This window comes from Anser cygnoides, chromosome 1, assembly GCF_040182565.1.
Source record: "Anser cygnoides isolate HZ-2024a breed goose chromosome 1, Taihu_goose_T2T_genome, whole genome shotgun sequence".
NCBI classification, from domain to species: Eukaryota; Metazoa; Chordata; class Aves; order Anseriformes; family Anatidae; genus Anser; species Anser cygnoides.
In genome coordinates this window covers 72,876,961-72,893,564 of record NC_089873.1, presented here as the reverse complement: position 1 = coordinate 72,893,564, position 16,604 = coordinate 72,876,961, and the positions used below count along the sequence as shown (strand labels likewise).

Genomic DNA, 16,604 nt, shown 5'->3' with positions numbered 1-16,604 from the left:
GTCTCATTTTTCCAGCAGTGTTATCTCAATTTAGAAAAAAACAAAATACTTTGTTTCTCTTAACTACAGTATGCTGATGTCATTTGTTGGGGAAGTAAGACTCCTTAGCAGTTTTGACTGCATTTTTGTATTTTTTTCTGGACACAGTGTTACAGAAGTGCACTTGTTGTCCACTTAAATGTAAAGCAACAGGAAGTACCCATATATTAAACATTTCTTGAAGTATAGAAATCCGGCAGGTATCCCATGTCCTCAATCTGACAGGCATGTAGAGTTTCGTATGAATTGATACCTTGGCCAAAAAAAAAAATCAACCTTTATTCCTCTCAAACCATGAAATAAATCAGGTGCAATGTACCCCACATGTTTTAGTAGATTTTTTCTGCCTCCTGAGTTTAAAACCAAAACTCCAGCAGATACTTTGAGAAACAGAGATGTATCCTGTGGTGTTTTGCAATCTACAAATCTGCAAATACAATAGCAGTTAAATATTTCTTAAAATGACCGCATCGTGTACATGCACAGAAGCATATAACTTCCCTAATTTTCCTTTACATTGGGCTTTTATTGCTTAATGGGGATGCCTTGTGACATTAGAATGATGTTAACCAGTTTTAAAGAGCCACTTCACTTAAAGGCACTTACCTATAGTTCCGTCGGCACTGGAGAAAGTGCAGAAGACTACAGTCATATGCGTTGCCTTTGAGATATTCAGATAATTTTGGTGGCAGTATTTTCTTGCTTCTGACCATCTAATTTTGCATTTTTATGAATGTTACAGAGATCAGATTCTTCTCTGCAACTCTAAATTCCAGTTTATCCAAAGATGTAAATGTCAGCTCTCAAAACACTGGTGATGTGCATTTTGTTCCTGATTTCCATGCTGGTGTCTGTTGGTCTCTCATTTCCTATGAGAGCTAGCTTATTGTTCTGTATTCTGCAAGCTTGAACCCTTTGAATCCTACAATTAGGAGTGTGGCTTACCACCAGCAGCAGCAGCCTGGCAGTGAGTTTTTTCCATCTCCAGCCTGTTGGATTGGGAGAGCCAGAATAGCCACTTTATACAAACCAGAAAGTGTTTTGACACATTCCCACTCACCGTTTCTAACTGTAAATCTTAAGTCACTTGTGGGTGCTTTTTTTTTCCCCTGTTGGTAAAACTCAGTTTGCTTCAGAATGTGTTGAATTTGAAAAATGCTAATGGTGGTTTAGACTACCTACAGAAAAGTAGACATTGAGTCTAAATATTGTCTACATACTCTACAATTCAGAATCAAAAATGCAGTGTTCTCAGTTCCATGTGATGCTCTGGCTAACACAATAAATAGATTACACGTTTTTAGTATACATGTTGGGCACGAAGAAGAGTTGGTCTTTTGTTAAAGAGACACATTTAAAATAGATGGGATCTGAGCTCTTTGCATGGTTCAATATAAAGTGCATTGTAAGGACTGTTTTGAGTTAAATGTATGTTCTGGTATGTTTTTCAATCCTATCTTAAATCTAGTTCTAACTGGATGAAGCATTATTCGTTTCTCTTTTGCTTAGCTACGTTAAGGGCTACTATTCTTTTGGACTCATGGAAACAAACCTTTTTGATCGTGCTGAGAAGCTTGCCCTTGAGGTAAACGGCCTGTTATTGATGGTAAAACGTTTTAGAATTCTTAGTCATGCTCCTTATCTCTGGGTGATGTTTTGTGCAGATACTATAAACTGACTTCGTCATCCCAGTTGTTAAGAGAAGTAGCAAAGAGATAAAGTTTAGCATGGAAATTCTCACAATTTCACAAGGAACTGTTGATTAATATTCCTTAGAAAGATTCCTATATCTATGCCATACCATGGCAATTTCATCTTAACTGTATTTCCTTCATTTCCTTATAACCGTGCCATGTGAGATGGTATCAAAACAGCTGTCTAAAATCCATGTATATCCCATTTTCTGTTTCCCCCATGTATAATTGTCTGTTTACTCCTATTAAAGAATGTTAGATTGGCTTGATGTAGTTTGCTCTTGACAATCCACCCTGTTTGGGTTCCTCCTCCATTTTTTTTCCAGATGCATATTCATGGATTATTGAGCAATTAAGCCTACAATGTTCCTGGGGATCAAAATTACTTGGTGTGTTCCCTTTTTATGAAGACAGTAGTTATACCTGATTTTCTGCAGTCCTCAGGATTATCCCTGTCCTCCAGGAGTCTCAGATACAATTCATCTTTAATGGGTGTTTTTGCCAAGGTTCTGTTACATCAAGTGGCTGAAAATGACAAGAAAGACTAACCTTACAAAATGGCTAAAACTTACTGGAAAATGGAGTGAGAAAGAGTAAATTGCTCAATAGTCAGAGCTGGACATGTTCTTAAAGAAGGAATGATTACCTGCAAGAATGGTTACCTATGCTATGGTCTATATTATGCCTGTGTATGCAATTCTTTTATGGCTCATATTGATATATGCCTTTTAAATAAAACATCATTTGATAATCTTCATTAAAGCCTGCATTCTGAAGCTGTTCTGCATGTTCATCTCTGTGCAGTAGAAGTCAGGAAGTGAAGTCAGCCAATAAACATTTTCTTCCTTTCTGTCCAAATCAGTCTTCCAAGCTATGGTTAGTAGGAAAAGTGCAGGGATGTACTTAACGTGCAGCTAATAAATACGAGTCGCTTGCTTCTATATCAGCAATAATAAATATGTTTATTTGCAAGTTTGTAAGGTTCATCACATTTTCCCTTTTTCACTCACAGGCTTTGGCTATAGATCAGACAGATGCCTGGTCTGTTCATACTATAGCTCACATAAATGAAATGAAAGCAGAGGTGAAGAAAGGGTTAGCATTTATGAAGGAGACGGAAGCCAACTGGAAGGTAAACTTTCTCATAGCATCTCTGAAAAAAACTCCTAGGTCTTCTTTATCTCCTCCAGTCAAGTTCTGTGTTTCTTCATCTAGTTTATTCCTGTCCCCATACATGTTACAAGCAATGTAAATTTCCCAGATTACGAGAAAAATCACTTGTGGTGCTGTTATCTGTGCCAATTTTGAAGCATAAAAAAATTGTATATTATGAACGACACATACTTTGCACCACTTTAAGCCATCATAACTAGGACTGCTGAGATTACACAAATGCCAAACACATTGGTTGGCCATGTTTCACAAAAAGTCTGTCCTCTCACACTGACTTATTTTAGCTAGAAATATTGAAAAAAATACTGCTTTTCAACAAGTATGTAGTTTGTACACACACATGCCATAGTTTCTTTTTCCTAAGCAGATGGAACTGGCTAGATATTTTATATCTCATAAAGTCGTGGCCGTTGCTGGAAGATGAAATATTAGATATGAAAACTGATTTATTTATACTCGCATGTTTATAGAAGTAAAATGACCAGCGTTATTTTCATAAACTTTTTGCTTAGACTGAGACTGAACAACATGCGTCAGTTGAGGAATCTAGGTAAACTTCCGCAGGGGAACCAGCTGTGAGATAACACAGGCAAAGCAACATTTCAAAAAGCTCATGTATTTAATGAGTTTTTTGATTATTTTTTGTTTGTTTGTTTTTGTTTACTTCTAGATAGGGAAGGATGCTAGGTCAGCTGTAAAGAAAAGATAAATTATGCTTTTGTCTCTTTTCTAGTCTACTCAAGTTACTCATACATCCAACTTATTTGAGTATCTCTCAGTGGTATATTGAACAGTTGTCATGTAGTCCTTTGCTGTAAGTGGAGCTTAATTTTTATTTGTGTTGAACAGCATGTCGTTTCCTAATGATTAAGTGAAGAGCAGATAATAATATTCAGAGCATAAGGTTGTGGAGTTTGAAGTTGACAGAACCCCCAAGAGTTTGTTTTAGAGTCATCTCAGCTCACTGTTCCATGTCACCCAAAGAACAGTGCTGGACAGCGAGGCTAGAAGGATGGTTTTGCTTTTTTTTTTTTTTTTAAGTTAAATCATTGAGATGTCAAGCTTGGATATGAAGTCAACCTTCTCTTCAGGTTCATATCTTTGATGTCTTAGAAAGCATTCTGTCATTTGACATATTAGTTAATGAAACAGTGATACATGGGACTGACAGTTTGGGTGATACCTTTAAAACTACCAACAACCATTTCTGAAATCAGTCCCTGACTTTTTGAACCTGTTTGAACTCTGTTTCTTAAAATAGTTCCATGCCTCTGAGATTTCTACCCTTTATCCAAATAAAACAAAGTGCCAGATCAGTAAGTGGAATTGTCTAGAATACCCTCATGCCCACTCCAGTACAGTTAAGACTTATTGACTGACATTGTCATAATGATAATGTATATAATCACTTCTTTTATGCAATATTTTTCATCTTAGCCTTCATGAACCCATCTTTTCATCGTGAACCCAGTTAAAATGTAATCGTAGAAAAAAAAGCAGGGCTTTCTAAGGGCTTATGTTTGGCCTGGTGAATTGACAATTAGTACTTCTTTTAATGACCAGGATCTTTTATCTCTATATTATCTATATCTATATTATCACTATATCTATATCATCACTACTTTTGGTGCTTTTAATTCATCTTTCTTTCTTTTTAATTCATAATTTCTTTTCTTTTTAATTCATCTTTCTTTCCAGTAAGAGTCATGAAGAATTTGTAAGGTTTTCTTTACATGGTAGTTTATTTTTTATCGTTCCTCTCCACACAATAAAGAAGATGCCTTTTTTTTTTGGATGTTTCAGCACAAAATCAAAAGGGGCAAATTATGTTACCAGAGGAGGCCTCTGTGCCAGTACTGTTGGTTATTAAATGGGAAAGGTTTTTCTCCAGAGCAAAGAGTTCTCATAGTCTGCTTTTATTTATTTTAGCAGTCTGCAAGCCCACTTCTGCCTTAGCAATTTAATCTCATTCAGAACTCAAAATCAGCAGTAGAAGAAAGGTTTTGTTTTATTCAGTGAGGTAATCCCATGTTCTTGTTTATATGGCATTTGGTATGGTGGTATGGTAGTAAACATGATATTATCAGGTTTATGCCAACCACTTAACTACTTTAGTTGCTCATATTGGTTTTGTAATATAATATTAAACAAGTAAAGATTACTAGAGGATTTATCTTAGCACCAGAAAGTTCACTGGGAACCTTTGTACTTCCTGAAAGTGAAGCAGGTTTCATCATTACAATGAAGATTTTTCCACCTGTGAGAAGATTAAATTTAACTATAGCGTTGAGAGAGAATTGGAATAGAGAGAACAACTTTTCTGGTATCTTAATTTTCACCAAAGGATTATGGAATTATATTCCTGTCTGTCTGTTCTCAGTGCACTCACAAAAGTGAACTGCAATTACATTGTTTTGAAGTGTAGGCTATGAAAGAATATTTAAAATTCTGGTACCAGTTGAGAAGTAGAGCGCAAAGTTGGTACAGTTCAGAGAATATTTATGATATTCAGTTATGATATTTAGTTATCTAATGTGTTTGGTATGCCTGTGTGTTTGGTATCTAGTGTATCTTCCATAGTCAGTAGTAGGACATAAGTTTAAGGAGTGATTACTCTGTCTGAAATGGGTATCTAGATGGGTGGGCTGAATGGCCCTCCTAAGGTGGGTATCTCTCTCTACTACCTAGCCATGTTACTTTAAATAAGACACTTAAATTTTAGATTAGACAAATCTTACTCTTGTTATAGATGCTTTTTTCCTAAGAGAAAGATGTGAATTCTTCTGAGACATCCAAGTGCAATTCTCCTCTGGAAAATGACTTGGGAAAAACTTTGGTTTTGAGATGTCACCTTGAATTTCAAGAAGCATATGCATACTGAGAAATTTAAAGTAGGCAAGCTGATTTAAAATTCTTGTCTCTTCTCTCACTTGATGTACTGACTTTTGATGAAGAAGAAAACAGAAATCTGTCAAGATACATTTAAATTTAAAGTTATTTTGTATATAACATTTTTATTTTATTTTATTTTTTCCAGAACAGTGATATACTTGCTTGTCATAATTACTGGCACTGGGCTTTATACTTCATTGAAAAGGTATGAGACATTTTCATACAGATGTTTTATGGTCCAGGTAGATAATTGATCTAATACTATTTAAAAGGCAGTCCTAGCATTTATAATTTTTTTTCAGCTGTTTAGAGGGTTGTTTTTTTTGTAAAATGGCACAATGACATTTTTACAAGATAGTTCGTTAGTACAATTATTTTGAGAATAATTTTTTTTGTAATTACATTGAACAAAGATCTAGTATCTTCGTTGGAATGTTGAAAAATTGCTGCGAGATTATTACATGTTCAAAGATAAAATAATGTCACTAATTACATTTGGCACAATTATTTTATAGAAAGATGAACCTGGATCTCTAATTTTTAGACAAAAACTTTGTCTAAAAATAAAATTCTCTTCAAATTCAGTACTAAATTGTTGACCTCAAAATTTGCTGACTCTAGAAAAGAGGCAGTATGACAGCTCTAAATTTGGTGGCTTATGTTATTAGTCAATGTTACTAATATTTAATGTTATTCATTATTAATGTTACTAATTCTTGTTCTTATAGAGAGATCAAATTTATTGAAACCCTTTAATTTGCAACTTACCCAACCTATCAGGCTGCAATGCAGAATTTCCTTGGACTTGATAATTCTTTGTACTTGTGGGTCTCAATTCATTCGGGAGACAAATGTGACGTCATGGAAAAAGTGCCATACGTTGGTCAGAAAACAAGATAACTTGCTTATGTTCAGCACTATTAACACTATTATACAGCTTTTGTATAGCCTGCTTAACATCAGTTTTATTCCTACCTCTTTGCATAACTTTATGATGCAGTAATTTTTGCAAAGAAACCTGAAAGGAAGATTAGAAAGAGGTAACACCTTGTCTTTCTCCCTCATGTGTAACCTACAGCAGGATTAGTTCTCATTATCAAATGAAACCTAAGCATACTGGTTATTTTACCTAGTAAAGCCTAGTTTATCTTAGGCTCTGTTCTTTCTTTTCAGGCCTCAAGGAATTCATTGACTTTTTTTTTTTCTTTTAAACAAGTCATGAGGCAGTGAAGTAATATGGCACCTATTGTATTTATATGTTTGGTTACTACCCATCACTCTTGTTTTCTCTACCTGGAATGTTAATCATACGGTCCTTGTTTGCTTTTATAGGGGGAATATGAGGCTGCTTTGACAATTTATGACAATCATGTGAGTAGGGGACTTAATCTTTACTGGAGAACATGCTTAAGACCACAATACATACTTTATTCCTTCTGCATGAAGTTGAAACCTATTGCAATTGCCATACATATATATTATTTATATCTGTTGTTTGGAAGGCTGTTTGTCGACTAGTGAAATGCCCCAAATACTCAAATATTGTACAGTTCAAGCCTTTCTTACACTTTTGCTTGGAGGAGCTGTAATGGCACTGTTGGTACTGTTTTCCAGGTGTCCACATCTCTTATTCATGATGTGTAGGTCTAAATGCCCCTGAAAAAAAAACTTTTTAAAAGGATGTGAAATGATTTTCTTGTATAGTCAAGTTACCTTTATAAAGAAGTGATTTTTGCATGTTAGCTACTAAGTCAACAAAAACATGTCTTTTTATTTCTACTTAATATGTTATGGTTCTTTACTGCATAAATTTCAAAACAATCTTAGTAAATAAGTGGTATCAAATTTGGTAGGATAACATCTTTGTAAGGTTTGTAAAAATAATGTCATTAAGAAAGCTGCTGTGCAGATTCCGGTCTACTAAATCTGGCAAAATGAAGTACTATTTATGGCACTATACTGGAAGCAAACAAACAAAAAAAAAACACCTTGATGACCTTCCGTGCTTACTGAGTTTAACTCCATAACATGTAAAACAGCACAAATGAAGCAATTTGTGTGTTTGTCACTGCAAATTACCACATTCAGAAAAGATGCAACTAGGGCTATTGTCAGACAGGTATTTTTGGATGAATAAAAAGATAAAATTAATTCTGTACTTTGAATATAAGTTTGATTATCTGAGTAAGTTCCTGCTAGCACATCAGTTGGGCAGTTTATGAATACCTGTGATTACAGATTGCTCCTCAGTGCCTGTCAAGTGGAAGCATGCTGGATATAGTAGATAACTGTTCAATGCTGTACAGACTTCGTCTGGAAGGTAGGATATCCAACTGTTCTTTCTTAATCTGCAAGAGGAACAGTTTTCTTTTTGACTTCCCCTCCCTACCCTCACCCCACAATACACATCCTGGCATGTTGGAGAAGTTTTTAAAGATACTTACAGAGCAAGCTTGGTCAGTGTTACAGAAGAAATCTTAAAATTCTTTTCTTGAGAAAAGCCTCAATGCGAAATTTATAATATTTTGCTGTTCTGCTTTAATTGGGATAGAGTTAATTTTCTTTATAGTAACTCATATGGTCCTATATTTTGGATCTGTGATCAAAGCAGTGTTGATAGCTCACAGATATTTGATCTATTACTGAACAGTGCTTACACAGCATGAAGGCCTTTTCCGTTTCTCATGTTGCTCTGCCAGCAAGTAGGCTTGGGGTTGCACAAGAATTTGGGAGGGAGCATAGCCAGGACAGCTGACCCTAATCGACCAAAAGAATATCCCATATCCTAAGGCACTATGCTAAGCAATAAAAGCTTGGGAAAGAAGAAGGAAGAGGGGACATTTGGAGTTACGGTGTTTGTCTTCCCAGTTAACTGTTAAACATAACAAGGCCTAGCTTTCCTTGAAATGGGTAAACATCTGTCTGCTGATTAGAAGTAGTGAATTAATTCCTTATTTTGCTTTGCTTGTGTGCACAGCGTTTGTTTTACCTATTAACCTGTCTTTCTCATCCCACAAGTTTTCTCACTTCTGCCTTTCTGTTCTTCTCCCCATCCCACTGAGGGGAAGGCAAGAGAGCCAGCTGCCGGGTGGTGCTTGGCTGCCTACCAGTGTTAATCTACATCATGTGCATAACCTTTTTTCTTTCCAAGATATTTTTTTTCCCATGCCAGCACAGTATTTCATTCAGCTCAAGCTAGCAGAGGTCACATATTTCTTTTCTGGAAAATTTAACTTATATTGTCCCTGGAGATCTGAGGCTGAATAATTGAGTACATTAGTCTCTAAAACGCTATAGAGCTTCCTTTAAGTAAATTTCAAATGAAATACTTTATATTCTGATATTGATTGATATAGCTAGTACACATCTATTAGCCTCTGGCTTTGGGTACTCGCATAACTCTGTGTCATTTCTTCTCAACTTTTTAAAGCTGTAATTTGCACACTGGAGTTCCTGAAGGATGGTGTTGGAGGGTGCAGGGTTTCATAATGTTTTACTGAAACACTAATGGTGCATTGGGTTTGTTTATGGAATCCATCTTATCTCTCTGTATAATTTGATTGCTACAGGCAATTCACTATGAACATCATCTCCCAGAAGACACAAGCAATCTTGTATTAAAGCCAGAACCTTGTTTAATGCAGTCTAGAATACTGGCAATAAATTACTGACAGTCAATAAATCCTTTGCCCAGATACGACAGACTGTAACTAAGCATTACTCTATAATATAATTTTGCCACACCAGGGTCTGTTTTCCTGAGTTTAGTAGCAGTGCTATCTGTGCTGTGTGATGCTGATTACAAAGTGATGCTTTCGCATGTGGTATTTTTATTGAAAAAAAAATCTTTTACTCATAGGTATAAAGCTTGGAGACAGGTGGGACAATGTTCTCAAGATTACAAAGAAACACACCAAAGATCACATTCTTCTGTTTAACGATGTACACATCTTGATGTCCTCCCTTGGAGCCAAAGACCACAAAACTACTAATGAGCTTTTAACAACTCTTCAAGAACTTGCCAAGTAAGTAAATGAATTAAAATGTTATACTGCAAAAGTATTTTGTCCTCTGAACTTTAGGGTGGTAATGCCTGTGGCTCACAGAAGTGTTACAACATACTCTTCTCTGCCTTAGAGTGTTAGTGGGACAAGTCTGGTTGTCCCACTATCAGCTGATGTACAATTAGAAGATCCCTATAATTATTTTTATGAGTACTGTCTAGAGGGGCTTCTGTTTTGTTAAGCAAGAATCGCTTACATTTGAAGTCATGAGCACTAAGCACATTTGCTTTGTATTTTCTTTTGATGAGTTCATACTAAGCTATGTTACATACAATAAGTAAAGTATTTCACCCGTATAGTAATGAGGACATTGCACAATATATGTTAGCTCTCTGTGGTTGTTACTTCTGCTCTGCTTTAAAAAGTTCTTTAATCATGGACTGTTAGTTGGTAGCAATATTCTAATAGCTACTATTTGGTGCATTGTGAAGTATCTCTGTAGGAAAGCAATTTTTAAATATTGCTAAAGCAGTTCTAGAGAGTATTTTGCTTTGAATTATGTGCAAAATTTGAATATCGAAGTATTCCAACTAAACAATGTTTTTTCTTTATGTTCTCTTGTGTATTGAATAACTGTAAATGATTGTAATTCTTTTGAAGGGGTTGATCTATAGATTATGTAAACGCAGGTGATAGATCCTAAAAACAACTTACTGGTTTAAATGGTATAGTTTTAAGTACAAAATATAGTAATTTACAAAGTTGTAAACAATAGACCACCTGATTAGATTCTGCGGCAAACATGGGGGAGAAAAAAGATTAATACTTAACCCAATACAAATTTATATCTAGTTACTCTTAATGAAATCTCTCACATAAGTGCAAGTAATGGTTTTCAATTTATGAATGCTGAACAACTGAAAGTGAATAGAAAGCTGCTGATATCTGGAGAGATTGTGTCTGAGAACACAAACCTGACCTATGGGCTTGGTAGGCTGGTAAAGTCACAAATTGCAGTCAAATAACATCCCTGTTTGCCCGGCTTCACTTCCTTGAGTTACACTACCACCTTTCCACTCCTGCTTTCTGGCTATAACATCTTAGGAATTTCAGCTTACCCTGCTCCAAGCCCATGATTGCTGGTATGGCAACCATTGCCAGTTAAATTGCCAGTTAAAAATTTCATTCAGTTCTATATTCTTCCCCCATATAACTTGTTTTTCCCCTGCTTCAGCATCTATTGCTTCCCTTCCCTTAGAAAAGAAGGAGGAAGAAGAATCTGAAATTCTCACTATTTGTTTCTGACTATAATACCTCTTAACCAAAAATAAATGTAATTTTTAAGAGTAGTTATGAAAACAAGAATCTGTCAAATCAAGCCTAAGCGTGTCTGATTTGACTGAAGTAGGAGACAGTGAATATCTTTCATATAATTATATTGATATGTAAGTATATGTAAAGTGTGTAAAACTACACACACCACTTCAGGAAAGCTGTAATGAATACACACTACTTATCTCTCCACCTAGCGTTTCTCTTTGCCTGTATTCAGCCTTTTGTAGTAATAGAGCTGCACATTTTTCGCTATAATTTGAAGCATTATGAAGCTTAATTTTGTCATTTCAGAAAACTGACTGTGAGATGAAGAAATTATTTTAATGGTTTGGATTAGTGGATTAATTTGTGCATCATGAATATATTGTATTCATGCATATAAATGATATCTAAGATGTGTTTTACTTGTGGCTTATTTATTTATTTATTTGTTTAAAAAGCAGTCATAAAACTGACGCAGACAAAATTCATTTGGGGCTTTAAAGTTGACAAGAATTACCTTTTTTTAAAAAAAAAAAAAAGAATTCCATGGCGCTCTCTGGTGGTTGGTATCCCATGTTTATTTTCGTGGATAGAAATGTTAGTTAATGCAGGGGCATATATTGTTCTTCATGAATCAATACTTCAGATCAATTGCAAGAGGAAGTAAAAACCAGTCTTTGATGTCTGTGCATTTTCTCTGAGAGCTGGAAGAATCGTTTAAATGAAGGATTGTTTCATCATTTTCAGCTATCTCAGACCACTTCTTTAAAATACAGATCTGTTATACACTTTTAACTTTCCAGAGGAAGATGCATTTTAAGGAATGATAAACACATAGGGCAACACTGTATACATAAAAATCAGCATTGACCTAGAGGACAATAAGGGAGATTTATAATAGTGACTCGAAGAGAATATTTAGGGCAAAGCTTAGTGCTTTGAAAAGTAGATCTTTAAAGACATTTTGATTGTTTATAGAGAAAGCATACAGATACACACTTTATTTATTTATTTATTTATTTACCTAAGGAGTTAATTGTAGCAATGGGGCATTTACTTTGGTGTTGCATAGCTTTCTGTTTACAGCAATGTGTACGTTTTGTATCATCAGATTTTTGGCTTGGTAAGTTTAAGGCAATAGTGTGGCTTTCAGCTGTCATTGCAAGCACTTTAAACAGAAACCAGTGACTAAAGTTACTAGGCTGGTTCCTCAATGTTAAAGACTTAATTTGAAAATTTAGAGAAAAATCTATTCTAAGCAACCAATGGAATTCATAGCATTGACCTGTGCTCTGTATTCTCAGAAATGAATTTGTATTGCTGGGGTCAAAAAGCTCTCTTCACCTTCTGGTACTCCCAACCAAGCTTTTGGCACCTAAATGGCACTGCCTCCAAGTGTCAAGGTGTGATAACTGTCAGCTCCTTCTGTAGCAGTGGAAAAACAATTCCACATTGTCCCATTGCAGATATTGCCTATAGACCAAACGGCTACAATTTGGCTACTTATATTTTTACATTTTTTAATATTGGGAAGGATGTCTACTAAAATGTATACTTCTGCAGGCTTATTGTCATGCTTTATGTCTCTTTCACTCTTAGATGGGTTAGGTTACAAGCATTTAAAAGAAAAAAAAAAAAGAAAAACAAGTGCTATCTAAAATCCCTTGCTGTTTTTGCATCTAAAAACAGTCTATTGTGGTTAAAATAAGAGAGCAGACTTTGAGAGCTGTCACTGGGAATGCAGTGTATATTACAGCGATGGTGAGGCACTGTGATGCGTGGCAAGTTGTTTTGAAAGATTTATATTTGGAGCTCTCTGCAAGAGACTGATTGCCAGTTTTGGCAATGACAAGGACAGTCAAAGAACTAGCAATAGGATGTTCTGGTGAGAAGATCAGAAGAGAAACTAGCGTAGAATGTTCTGCCTTTTTCTTAACCCAAACTATTTATTGCAAAGGCAGGAGGCATTGGGCTTGTGACTTGCAAATATGTGCAGAGGAATGAAAACTGGTTAATGAGTAACAGAGGTGAAGGTAACATAACCACACAAAAAAAATATTATCCAAGTACTGTACCTGAAATATCAGGCTTTGCAGGGTAAAAAGAATAATTCTGTCTGCAGGCAGTGACAGACTTGCACTGAAATATGCATGTTTATCATTTGATTTATGCAAGTTCACCACTTTCTCATTCTACAGAGCACCTTGTGAAGACCATGAACTTTCCCTGGCTCCTAGTTTGGGGTTACCACTGTGCCAGGCTTTTATGGAGTTTGAAAAAGGAAATTGTGACAAAGCAGTAGACCTGCTGTATCCAATCCGTTACCAGCTAATCCAACTAGGAGGCAGTAATGCTCAGGTAAAGGAGGTCAATAAAACATGTTTTGATGCAACTTAATCCTCTTCCAGTAGCCTCCCTTTGATGCTTACATTACTAATAACACTTCATTCTTATAAAATGAAAAATTGTGCTTGTGACTGAATCCTGTTTACAAACACTTACTAACAGTGTTAGCTATTCAAACATGTCAACGAGAAAATGTTTTCCTCGGGGGCTTTTGGTAAACAAGACATTGTAACCATTGTAATGATGTTCATGTAAGTCTAAATTACTTATTAATTTGTATTTTGCTAACTTCTTTTCTGTTTTCAGAGAGATGTTTTCAACCAGTTATTGATTCATGCTGCTTTAAATTGTAAATCAAAAGCCAAACAAAACCTTGCTAAGTGAGTATTTTTCCTGATTTTTTTATGGAAATAATAGTTTTCAAAAATCAAGAGTAGTAGCAAGTATACTCAATTAGTGCTGTAATTACACACAAGCATTCATAGTTAAATGTTGCTACATTTATCAAGATAAAAAGTGCAATTGCTTTCGGTTCCAAATGTGCATTCTTACAGTCTGGATGATTTATCTATATTTTTTTAAGGGCAGTTGATTTTCAGAGGGTTTCTGTCTTAAACAGTGGCCTCTTGCCTGCTGGTCTGTGTACTTAATGGACTCCTAAACTTCAGCAAACTGCTGAAAGTCAAGTCCATCCTAATAATAACATCAGTTTTACTGGGAAATGTGATTAACAGAGCCTGATGTGAGCTTGCCTCAGTACAAATTATATGTGTCTTGCTGGGCAGAAATCACAGATGTTGCTCATTGACCTGTATGGAGTTCTGTTGAAAGTCATCAACTGGGCCTGCCTGTGCACTTAAAAGAATGGATCCTCAGGACGGTGTAAAGCCTTGCCTGTTCCCCTCCTGAAGTTTCTTTGAAACATAAATATTAAATCAAAATAATTCTTTTGTGCACCCTGAGTGCTCATTTTCAGTCTCTTGTCAGTGCTAAGAAGCACGCTGTTCTGCCTAAACTTACTGCCAAGGCTAAATGTTTCCAATAAAGGAAATCTGCACCTCAAGAGCAGGTCTTTAGGTATTCTTTTCTATCTCTTATAAGGACACTGCAGATGATCTTACAGGAAAAAATGATGTTGTACTCATGACCTTCATCCCATTTATCTGCTACCTATTCTCCTTTCTCAGATGCCTCCTGAGGGAACGCGACGTGATGAGACCAAATTCACCAATGACAGAGCGACTTATGAGGAAGGCAGCAGCAGTTCATTCAATGGCTTAAATCTGTCCTCTGTGCTTGAGATAGCAATGTGCTTAGCAATCAAAGTCTGGGTGCAGGGAGTGGAAGAGTGCTATGCTGTAGCCCATGCTAGAGAATCACAGTGAGTAAGAGCACCCTAGGAGCTAGAGATCTGATGACAATTTCCTTAAAAGATATAAAGCTGTTGCATTTCATGTTATATCTTGGATGATTCTACAAGGAAATAAGAATACCTGCTGATAATACACAGCTATCTGTAGCATCCTGAGGCACTACTTTTCTGGTATATTTCCTTGAAAGTTTCCTCGACCCTGATAATATTCAGTACAGAAACAGTGCCTGGATTTCAGTCATTCATTGGCCTGGTTTATTACTTCATTAATATGTTAAATAGTGAGTAAACATTTCAGGTAATTCAAAGAGACCTTCTCAGCATCGCAGATGGGCAAGTGTAGGGCCAGAGCCAATACAGGCATAAATGGAGTTCCATATCAAGCTTCCAGTCCATTAAGGCATGAGTTACCCTGGCATTACAGATCTGTCTGCACTCAGGATCTTTTTCCAGGTGCTTTTTTTTAAACTGTCTCTTACAAAATGTTAGATTTCAAGATAGAATCCCAGAACTTCTTGAAATTAAAATGTGAAAGAGCCAGACAAGAGGAACAATGGCTGACTGCTGGTTAGGACTATTTTGATGTGGGTGATTGCTTGGCACCTTTAAATCTTTCAGGAAAAAATGAAAAAGCCTGGATTTCAGCTAAAACAGTGCTGTCTCTGAATGGTAATTTGGGCTGGAATCTTTGTGCTTAGTTTCTGATAACTCAGGCCTTACTGTCGTCTCAACAGCATGGGACACTTTGTTTAGCAATGTAAGGTTTAAAGCCAATGTTCATGAGCTTTACAGGAACACTGGGGCATCTCAGTGCGGGTGAAGACTGCAAAGGAACTCCCCCAGAAAGAGAGCTAATGGGAACTGTCACAAAGCTTTGTCCTGGCGCAAGTGATGTGATGAGCTTTGGTGCTGCAAATAAGTCATGATAGGAGACATAAAGCTCCATGAATTTCTTGTGCCTCTCAATTCCTGCAGTGTAGCAGAGTTAAAAGCTTGTCTTGCAACAGTAATCCAGAAATCCCTAATGGAGAGAAGATAGTTTTTCAAACCAAATCTAATGCCTTCTGTTCTTGTTCCTGAGTAGAAATGCCACACCCTTTAATTTTCCAAGCTCTGGCTTTGGTATCTACAAGCACTCCAGGACATGTCTGCTCCTCCTTCCTATCCAGCTTGGGCTCTTCCACATGTCCCACAGTAGCCCCTTTTCACACACAATCCTTCTGACCTAAAGCACTTGCATAGCTGGCCCTACGTTTGCCCTGGAGTTCCTACATAATAGAGGCTTAAGATATGCAAGTGCCTTGCTGCCTGCCTTCTTCCCCCAACCATCACTTGAGGAAAAAATAGCTTAGTTTTAAAAAAATGATAATTTGTGAAACCATATAAGGTATTTCGGTCCTTGCTTGCAGCCTTTTGAATCCTGTGGACAGTCATAGTTCACTGCTCTTCAGGTATGTCACTACCTTATCTGTCCAGCCATGGCTGTGATTGGCTCACTCAGTGATAAAGTTAGTGCATTTTTTTTTACTGTTAATTTTTAATCACGGCATGTCAAGCAATGACTTTAGACAGATAAATTTTTACTCAAGGGATGTAATAAATCTTACTATGCAACAAAAGTCTGAGAAATCTGCTGGCTGTTTATGAAGTGTGTAGTGTAAGTGATGCATTGCTACATAAATCTAAGAGTGATATTTTTAGTACTCCTGATATAATGTGATTTAGAATTCTGTCTGCTTTACATTAATAAATTCAAAGATGTCCTCA

The 16,604-nt window shown here is 36.2% G+C and overlaps 1 protein-coding gene across 1 annotated transcript in view; it reads left to right on the top strand.

Moving 5' to 3' along the window:
- The window catches only part of LOC106029438 (tetratricopeptide repeat protein 38), a gene marked incomplete at its 5' end in the record, with an annotated part of 22,099 nt that extends 5,495 nt beyond the window's left edge, over nt 1-16,604 (top strand). Inside the window, 9 exons of the mRNA XM_048055959.1 lie at nt 1,549-1,624; nt 2,746-2,865; nt 5,944-6,003; nt 7,131-7,169; nt 8,037-8,118; nt 9,658-9,823; nt 13,318-13,477; nt 13,772-13,845; nt 14,653-16,604. Coding sequence (XP_047911916.1) covers nt 1,549-1,624; nt 2,746-2,865; nt 5,944-6,003; nt 7,131-7,169; nt 8,037-8,118; nt 9,658-9,823; nt 13,318-13,477; nt 13,772-13,845; nt 14,653-14,746 — 871 coding nt within the window. The remainder of the gene's footprint in view (nt 1-1,548; nt 1,625-2,745; nt 2,866-5,943; nt 6,004-7,130; nt 7,170-8,036; nt 8,119-9,657; nt 9,824-13,317; nt 13,478-13,771; nt 13,846-14,652) is intronic.